Source organism: Vulpes lagopus, chromosome 3 (assembly GCF_018345385.1).
Source record: "Vulpes lagopus strain Blue_001 chromosome 3, ASM1834538v1, whole genome shotgun sequence".
Taxonomy (NCBI): domain Eukaryota; kingdom Metazoa; phylum Chordata; class Mammalia; order Carnivora; family Canidae; genus Vulpes; species Vulpes lagopus.
In genome coordinates, this window is record NC_054826.1 from 72,948,878 (window position 1) to 72,958,936 (window position 10,059).

A 10,059-nucleotide genomic window follows, 5' to 3' on the forward strand; every position below is an offset into this window, starting at 1 on the left:
AGATGTCTGTCCAAAATAAGAATTTCGACAGATAAGTTGGTTGCTCATTTTTCCCAAATCCTATGTTTTGAAAGAACTCCTTGGCCAGTATCCTACACATATTATAGTAAATGATTAATCCTTGCAGATCTGAATAAAGATTTTTGCTACCCAAAGTCTAAGTCTCACTTTTAAGTAACACTCAGGCACTAATTTACCCTACTTCATCGAATATGGTCCCCTTTCCCTGGGGATATACTCAAACTTCAGCCTCATTTTAAAAAAACAAACGAAACAAAAATTTGCCCATTTCTCTCCACAAGATTATAAAAATCCATCACTTGCAAGAGAGTCCTTCAAAATTCTATACCAGCTTTCTCCCAATAAACAAGCCTTGACTTCTTAAAATAGTATTGTACATGGGGGAAGATGAGAATTATGCCAAATGCTACTTTTGAAAATACTCTTTTGCATAATTGAGAAAACAGTTAAGAAAAAATTGAGCTTTCTGGAAATACTGTATTTATTCATCTTTCATCAAGCCACAGAGAGGGACACCTGGGTGGCTCAGGAGCTGAACATTTGCCTCGGCTCAGAGTGTGATCCCGGGTCTGGGGAGCCAGTCCCACCTCAGGCTCCCTGCAGGGATCCTGCTTCTCCCTCTGCCTATGTCTCTGCCTCTCTCTCCGTGTCTTTCATGAATAAATAAATAAAATCTTTGAGGAAAAAAAAGCCACAGAGAGAAGCCCTTCAGACACAATGGCTTGGAGCCTCCAGTAGTCATAGGTTCAAATCCTAATTTTGAATTTACTGACTAGGTGACTTTAGAGAAGTTATCTTAACTTGCTGAGTCTGTTTGTCTATAAAATATAGTAACTTCTTTTCAAAGTTGTTTGAAAGAAAGAGATAATATATGCCCCTGGCATATAGGCAGTGCCTAATAAATAGTTGCTATTCTTAGTAAAATGGTGGTTAAATCATGTGATCTTCAAAGACACAGATACCCAGCTCCTTCTAAGGAAAGGAGTCTAGGCTAACATTTTTCCATTGTAAAACAGATAATAGGTTTCCTCTGTGAAGAGTTAGGCTGCCAGCAAGGTCAGAACTAAATGTGCCACTTCTCCTTGAATATACAGAGGGCTGGCTTCAGCAATGTCATCTTGCTAGAGATTTGAACAACTGTTTCCCAAATGCAATAAAAGCAAGGATACCTACAGACCAGAATGTAAATATTACTAACCTCCAAGGATTCTCTAAGGAATGACATAGCTGACAGAAGTCAGAAGTGAGGGGAAGTATAACTAAGTCTCTCACCTTAATATAGTGGAGTCCAGAGATAATGTTTATATGTGATGGATCAAAGACAGATGTTCAAGTACATGCCTTATACTACTAAGGCAACCAGTAGAAGAATTAAAAATAATTACATAACACCTTTGTAGAAGGGTAATGGAGGTGGGAGTTGTGTAAGTGATCACAATTGCTGACAATTTAAACATAGTTGTTCTAAAAAATAATAATTATTATTAAATGCTAGGAGAAAAAAACAAATAGCTACCAGTGATTATCTATGAGGACTGGACCTGGGAGTAGGACAATAGAAAGAATTTTGCTCTTCATTTAAATCTTTTGGCAGTGTTTGATTTTTACATTCAATACATGCATATTTTACTTATACAAAAAATATTTCTTCAAAAGAAAGAAATGAATACTTGTGGTTTCATGCTCCAAGATGATCCGCAAGGATCCCCACTTCCCAGTAATCATACCCCTGTGTATTCCCCCTACCAGATTGTACCAAGGTTGTCCATGAGACCCACAGCACATAACAAAAGTGATGGTATATCATTTCTAAGCTGAATGAGGAACTACGGCTTCTGTCTTGGGTGTTCTCTCCTTCCCAATACATCTCTTTCTGAAGCACACTCGCTCTGTGGGAAGCCACGTTGTGAAGAACCCCATGGAGAGGCCCATGTAGTGATGAAATGAAGTCTCGGAGAACATGAAGTCTCTGAGAACAGCCACACGAGTTTAGCTGGAAGCAGACTCTCCCAGTCAACTTTGTATATACAGCAGCCCCAGCCAACAATTTGACTGTAATCTAATGAGTGACTCTGAACTAGCTATGCAAGTCCAAATTCCTGACTCTCACAAAATGTGTGAGATCCTAAGTGTTTGTTGTGTTAAGCTTCCAAGTGTTTGCATGACTTGTTCTGCAGTGATAGATAACTAATACATACTGCTACCCCTGGAGAAATAAAAGCAACCAAAGAATCATCATTGCATGTATCAGAAGCTAAAGTTAGTTCTAATCTCAGGAAAGCTCTGGTTAGCAATATCACTGAAATGCTAACTGGGTTTTCTGTGACCAGAGTCCCATTCCTATCCATGTTTTCCATTCCTCTTGACAAGCCCACCATCCTCTCATGTCCACAAGCCTAACCTTTCTTACCTAGGTTATCCCAAAAGCAGAGCTAGAGACAATGACTCATATTCAAGTGGTTTGTTTGGTAGTGAGATCCCAGGGGTCAGAAGTAAGGAGCAGGAGAGTAGAGCAAGAGGGGATGGAGACAACTACAAGGATGTGATATGAAGTTGGCCAACACTACAGGCTACTGCGTGCTCAGTCACCTTATCAAATGTATCTCCAGTCTCCCTACCAGAAAAACAGAAAGAAAGCATGTGTCTGTTGGCTCCCAGTTTCATTGGTCAGGGGAGCCTCACACAATATTAATTCCTATATTCTCCCATTAGGAATACTGAGTGCCAAGCAAGTCCTGGTGGGCATAAAAGCCCCAGGGCAGGAAGCTAGAAACACAGAGTTCTAGCTTCAAGATTGTTGTCAGGTTGAAAATGCATGAAGCTGCTCAAAACCGAAGAGGAGCTTATAGCCAAGGCTCTGGCTGGAATCAGGAGAGGGCAATAGGATTTGGAGCACTATACAAGACATGTTCCATACAACCCACAACCAAATATTGCCAAATCCTTCCTATTTTACAAGCATATATCTCTCCCATCTCCTTCTCTTTTTTTTTTTTTTTTTCCATTTCTCAGCCACTGACTTAATTTGAGCTCTCATTGCCTCCTGTAACTAGGGTTTTTCTAAGGACAGACACCTCAATGGAATAACTCCCAATGTTACTTCTCATTCATCAAACCACCCCAGTCACAGACCAGGAAGAGCTCTGAGTCAGAAAGTAATGATTGCTTTGCCTCCCAGCTCACACTCGTAAAACAACTCAGGGACAGGCTGGGCTGGTCACCCAGGGGCCACGGCAGGGGGAATGAGTCCCTGCTGGACCAGCCTGTCAGACAACTGCACAGAATTCCATCCTGGAATCAAGAGATGTTTTCCACATCCTCTGTGGCAAATGGGGTGAAGCTGTCATATACTCTGGAGTCAGAAAAGGAGGCTCTGGTGCATTCAGGTAAATGGGAACATATCTTTCACTAGTATTCACCATGACTCTCAAAAGCATTTCAACACTTCCAAAAAATAATCTATTCCATAACTTCACAGCTAATTGGCTCCTCTGTATGTTGTACCTTGCCTGGGGAAATGCATCCCCTTACACACTTTATGAATTAAAATATTAGGCAACACTCTATGATAAAACTTTTAAAAAGTCGGTGATGGATTATTTTTTAAAAGTTATTCCTTGGCAGATCTCTTGACTTGATTCCTGCTTATATTACAAACATAGTTATTGAATCGGAGTAAACTAGATTCTGGTTTCAAAATAATTGCCCAATGCATAGTATGAGTCTAGTGTACCTAAATTACTTGTAATTAGTTGTATTGTAAACTCGAATCTGTTTAATTCGTTTTAATTAGCTTCATCATAAACGAAACAGTCGATTGTTACAGGTTGTCTTGTTACCCTGATGGAGAACACCTGGAGTGGATAATTAGTTCCTCCAACAACAAATTAACTTGGATTACAAGGTGTCATTAATAATTCTTTCACCCCCTTCCTGGAAGAAGCCTGCAATTAAAATCATAACATAAAGTCAAAATAAAGTCAAGCTGATTCTTCAAAATCGTAAAATATTAGTAGCGTGGTACTCTTTGTCCTCCGGCCACTCCTTCCCTAAAGGGATGTGTCTCTGTGAGTGTGTGTAAAATGTAAACATCTAATCACACATACACACACAGCTAAATGCATAGATAAGCACACACATGTTACAATATTTTCCCCAGTTATTATCTTTAGAGAAACCAAACTAGGACAGAAAATAGAAGTCTATTTGCACATTTCATAAACAGTTACTCAGGGACAGCCTAAACCGCCAGACACGCATTTTTCCCATAACCTTGCAAGGAACAGAATTTTTTCCTTTCTGAGAATGAGCTTCCTTGGAGACACAGACTTCCTTTCTGGGCGAATTTTGGCCACTAAAAGTCCACAGAGGGAAAGCTTATATTATAATGTTAAGTGGAAAATACAGGGTACGAAGCCAGGGCATGAGCACAGCCCAACTATACAAACAAGTGGGGAAACATTGAAAAAAATGTGCCAAAATGTGCCAACAATGATTTGTTTCTGAGTGACTTTTTCTTCTTTGAGCATTTATCAATTCCAAGTCCTTATATTAAAATCTTATACTAATTTTACAGGTGAAAAAACTCAACTTTAAAAAATACACAGAGGGGCACCTGGGTGGGTCGGTGCTTGAGCATCTGCCTTTGGTTCAGGGCATGATCCCCGGGGTCCTGGGAGCCTGCTTCTCCCTCTGCCTATGTCTCTGCCTCTCTCTCTATGTCTCTCATGAATAAATGAATGAAAACTTTAAAAAAAAATTCTCTTTCAAAAAAAATAGATGTACAATGGGTGAGAACTGACAGGGTCCTAAGCACAGGAACCTCTGTCCCTGTACAATTGGGGTACACCATCTTCCCAATTCATGGGTGTGTTCACCCACCTGGAAGGTACTCAAACCCCACACTATTGGGATTTTTACAGAGGTTTAGTAGGTCAGCTTGAGCATCTAGCAACTCCATTTCCAGCTTTTCTTCCCTCTCTTATGAATGGAAGGTGGGGCTGAAAATCCCAAGCTTCTAATCATGTTTCGGTCTTTCTGGTGACCCATCCCCACATTAGAACAAAAGACACTGCACTCACCTAGGAAATTCCAAGGAATTTAGGAGCTCTGCATCAATAACTGGGGTCCAAGACTAAGTGTTGGAAGAAAAGATTCTCATAGCACCCTAATCTACAAGGGTTTTAGGAGTTTTGTGTCAGGAACTTGGCATATAAATGAATATCCCTATTTCTTATTATCTTACATATATACACTGATAAATAATTATAAAGGATCTTGGCTATGTTCTGTTATTTCTTCCCTGTTTTCTCTGCCTGAAAAGAAGGGGCCATGCACTTTGTAAATAAGGGGATTCTGTAGAGAGAAAATTCACCTTCTCTGCATCCAGTCCTGGGGAAGTAGAGAGCGGCTGTCTGCAAACCCACCCACCACCATCTACTCAAACAGTTAGAGAGGGAAAAGAGAATAGAAAATAGAATATGGGGGGGGGGGGGAAGGCAACTACCAACCCCCCACACATCACTGATAATGCCTCAGGCACACATGGATCTACTGAGTAGTATCTGATGAAAAGACTTGGACGCATTTATCTTTGAAATAAATTTGAAAAGATTTGTTTTTTAATCTACTAGCAAAATCTCAAAGTAGGAAGAGAGGTTATTTACATTAAAGGAGACAAAATTGGTTAATTAGAACTAAAAAATTACAGCTCTGCTGGGTATGCATTTTCCATTTGGTCGGCTGTCGAGGGCATTGTTATTCTGAGCAATATGGAATGAACCTATATACTGGAAGTCATCATCTATGGAGGGGTTCCTGTAGGTTGTAGATATAATTACATTCTTCCTTTTCACCTTCTGGCCATCCGGACAGCATAACAAATTAAAGAAAGCGTTTTTTCAAGATTTAGCAAACATGTGATTTGGACAATGGTAAAATCCACAGTAACCAGGGAAATTTTTTGGATCTGCCAGTAGGGGGAGTTCAAAGCAAATCGGCCATAGAGAGCTTCAGAAATGGGAGCTGGTGGGAGAATTCTGGAGGAATAGGCTCATTCACTACAGCCCGTAACAAAATGCAGAGTAAAGTCAAATTGTTCATGGTAGGGCATATGTTGATGTAACTGCACGGGCCCATGTGCTGTGAGAGAGCCACCAGTCGCCGGTTAGAGTGGCAGTTGGGTACAGGGCTGCCCTGAGCAGGCTGTGAAGGTGCACCTGCGAGCTGGATGTTTCCACAACGTCAGCTTTATTCAATCATAAAGCAAAGTTAAATCACAATTATGAAGCAGGTTCGGGATTCCAAACTGGGTGACATTTCACCATGTGATTAAAGTTGGCTTCTTACACAGCCCACAGAGCAGGACAGAAGACAAGCCACACAACAAGCAAGATCGCAGAAGGGGGCAGGAAGATAAGGAGCCAAAGTGAAGTCAGGGTGGGGGCACACAGCCGAGGTCAGGCCTGGGTCTGGTCCGGGGCAGCCCTTGGCACCCACTGCTTCTGTTCATGCAGGGAAGGATCTCGGTTCCGGTCGGAGATCCATCGGGAGAGCCTTCGGCAGCAGCTGCCTTTTTTAAGTGGTCAGACATAGAGGGTTCGGGTCTGAAGAGTGTGATAGTTTGCTGCCAAAATCCTCCCCTTTTTAAAGGGATTTAACAGGTCTCGGGCCCCCGCAGACTTCCTTGGGTTCTGCTCCTTATCAGTTCTGGGGTGTCTGCTGACCCTGATCCCAGCCATATCTCCTAGCTGCAGTACTTAGCTGTTTGCTTGACAAGAGAGACTCCGTTTTGCTCTCTACAGGGACACAACATTTAATCTGCCTTTTATTTGTACCTCCCACCCCTTTTTTATTTGGTTTTGTGTATGTGTGATTTTGTTTATTTGTTTTGCTAGCACACAGAATACTGAGATGTCTGTCCAAAATAAGAATTTCGACAGATAAGTTGGTTGCTCATTTTTCCCAAATCCTATGTTTTGAAAGAACTCCTTGGCCAGTATCCTACACATATTATAGTAAATGATTAATCCTTGCAGATCTGAATAAAGATTTTTGCTACCCAAAGTCTAAGTCTCACTTTTAAGTAACACTCAGGCACTAATTTACCCTACTTCATCGAATATGGTCCCCTTTCCCTGGGGATATACTCAAACTTCAGCCTCATTTTAAAAAAACAAACGAAACAAAAATTTGCCCATTTCTCTCCACAAGATTATAAAAATCCATCACTTGCAAGAGAGTCCTTCAAAATTCTATACCAGCTTTCTCCCAATAAACAAGCCTTGACTTCTTTTTTTTTTTTTTTTTTTTTTTTTTTTTTTTTTTTCATTTACAAAAGGTAGGCTAGATTTATTTAGAGTCACAAGCAGTTGACTGACTCAGTGTGACTCAAACCACAAGTAAACCATTCTACTTCACTCCATTCTGAGTCCTAGGGTGGCCCAAGACTGGCAGGAGTACTGCGTGGGACCCATTCACAGGTTTACAAGTTTCTCATTGAGGGCAATCTGTGACTGCGTGAGATTGGCCAGGTAGGTCACCATCAGCAGGTCATTGATGTTGCTGTTGAGCATGGTCTCAAAGTCATCGGGAACTATCTTGGGTACTTGGTTAACCAGACTCATCAAGAAGCGGCCCACAGTATTGTCAGCTGACACCTTTCCAGACAGCACATCCTCTGCATACTGCAACACCGTGCTTAGGGCATCTTGGATGCGAGCCGATGCCCCTCCTACTTGCTGCAAGTCGCTTGAGAGTCCAATCACCCGGTTGGGGCTAAAACAGGTCTTCATGATCAGGTCAACTCCAATACGTTCAGTGTCATAATACGCGTATTTCACTGTTAGAGGTGTGAACATCACCCCCATGGTCCTCCCAGGGACACCCATTAAAGTGCTGACATAGGCCTTGATGCTCATGCGGCCATTCTGGAGGCTGGTGTCCACAGTGAGGTGAATGGGGTTGGGGGCTTCTCGGCTGTAGTACTCGTGGATCAGCACAGAGTGCTCTGTAATGTCATGGCCTGTAGCATACCAGCCCAAGATGAGCTCATTTGGAGAGACTTTCTTGTGCAATTCATACATGTTCTTAGCGAATTCCATGTCAACAGCCACCTCATCTTCTGATTCATTGTGTGGCACTGAAAAGCAGTTAGTGACCTCCACTGAATGCTTGTCAACGGTTCCCAGCAGGGTCCCGATAACTCGGGCAGCGCCCTCGTTGCGTCGCTCGTAGCTGTCCACGATGGAGGCCAAAAGACTTCTTAAAATAGTATTGTGGGGAAGATGAGAATTATGCCAAATGCTACTTTTGAAAATACTCTTTTGCATAATTGAGAAAACAGTTAAGAAAAAATTGAGCTTTCTGGAAATACTGTATTTATTCATCTTTCATCAAGCCACAGAGAGGGACACCTGGGTGGCTCAGGAGCTGAACATTTGCCTCGGCTCAGAGTGTGATCCCGGGTCTGGGGAGCCAGTCCCACCTCAGGCTCCCTGCAGGGATCCTGCTTCTCCCTCTGCCTATGTCTCTGCCTCTCTCTCCGTGTCTTTCATGAATAAATAAATAAAATCTTTGAGGAAAAAAAAGCCACAGAGAGAAGCCCTTCAGACACAATGGCTTGGAGCCTCCAGTAGTCATAGGTTCAAATCCTAATTTTGAATTTACTGACTAGGTGACTTTAGAGAAGTTATCTTAACTTGCTGAGCCTGTTTGTCTATAAAATATAGTAACTTCTTTTCAAAGTTGTTTGAAAGAAAGAGATAATATATGCCCCTGGCATATAGGCAGTGCCTAATAAATAGTTGCTATTCTTAGTAAAATGGTGGTTAAATCATGTGATCTTCAAAGACACAGATACCCAGCTCCTTCTAAGGAAAGGAGTCTAGGCTAACATTTTTCCATTGTAAAACAGATAATAGGTTTCCTCTGTGAAGAGTTAGGCTGCCAGCAAGGTCAGAACTAAATGTGCCACTTCTCCTTGAATATACAGAGGGCTGGCTTCAGCAATGTCATCTTGCTAGAGATTTGAACAACTGTTTCCCAAATGCAATAAAAGCAAGGATACCTACAGACCAGAATGTAAATATTACTAACCTCCAAGGATTCTCTAAGGAATGACATAGCTGACAGAAGTCAGAAGTGAGGGGAAGTATAACTAAGTCTCTCACCTTAATATAGTGGAGTCCAGAGATAATGTTTATATGTGATGGATCAAAGACAGATGTTCAAGTACATGCCTTATACTACTAAGGCCACCAGTAGAAGAATTAAAAATAATTACATAACACCTTTGTAGAAGGGTAATGGAGGTGGGAGTTGTGTAAGTGATCACAATTGCTGACAATTTAAACATAGTTGTTCTAAAAAATAATAATTATTATTAAATGCTAGGAGAAAAAAACAAATAGCTACCAGTGATTATCTATGAGGACTGGACCTGGGAGTAGGACAATAGAAAGAATTTTGCTCTTCATTTAAATCTTTTGGCAGTGTTTGATTTTTACATTTAATACATGCATATTTTACTTATACAAAAAATATTTCTTCAAAAGAAAGAAATGAATACTTGTGGTTTCATGCTCCAAGATGATCCGCAAGGATCCCCACTTCCCAGTAATCATACCCCTGTGTATTCCCCCTACCAGATTGTACCAAGGTTGTCCATGAGACCCACAGCACATAACAAAAGTGATGGTATATCATTTCTAAGCTGAATGAGGAACTACGGCTTCTGTCTTGGGTGTTCTCTCCTTCCCAATACATCTCTTTCTGAAGCACACTCGCTCTGTGGGAAGCCACGTTGTGAAGAACCCCATGGAGAGGCCCATGTAGTGATGAAATGAAGTCTCGGAGAACATGAAGTCTCTGAGAACAGCCACACGAGTTTAGCTGGAAGCAGACTCTCCCAGTCAACTTTGTATATACAGCAGCCCCAGCCAACAATTTGACTGTAATCTAATGAGTGACTCTGAACTAGCTATGCAAGTCCAAATTCCTGACTCTCACAAAATGTGTGAGATCCTAAGTGTTTGTTGT

The 10,059-nt window shown here is 41.4% G+C and overlaps 1 protein-coding gene across 1 annotated transcript; it reads right to left on the reverse strand.

The window, feature by feature from the left end:
- Positions 1-7,350: 7,350 nt before the first annotated feature.
- Positions 7,351-8,351, reverse strand: LOC121487019 (eukaryotic translation initiation factor 3 subunit F-like). Its single transcript, XM_041748496.1, has one exon. The coding sequence runs from the start codon at positions 8,349-8,351 to the stop codon at positions 7,497-7,499; it is 855 nt and encodes a 284-aa protein (XP_041604430.1). The 3' UTR covers positions 7,351-7,496.
- Positions 8,352-10,059: the final 1,708 nt, after the last annotated feature.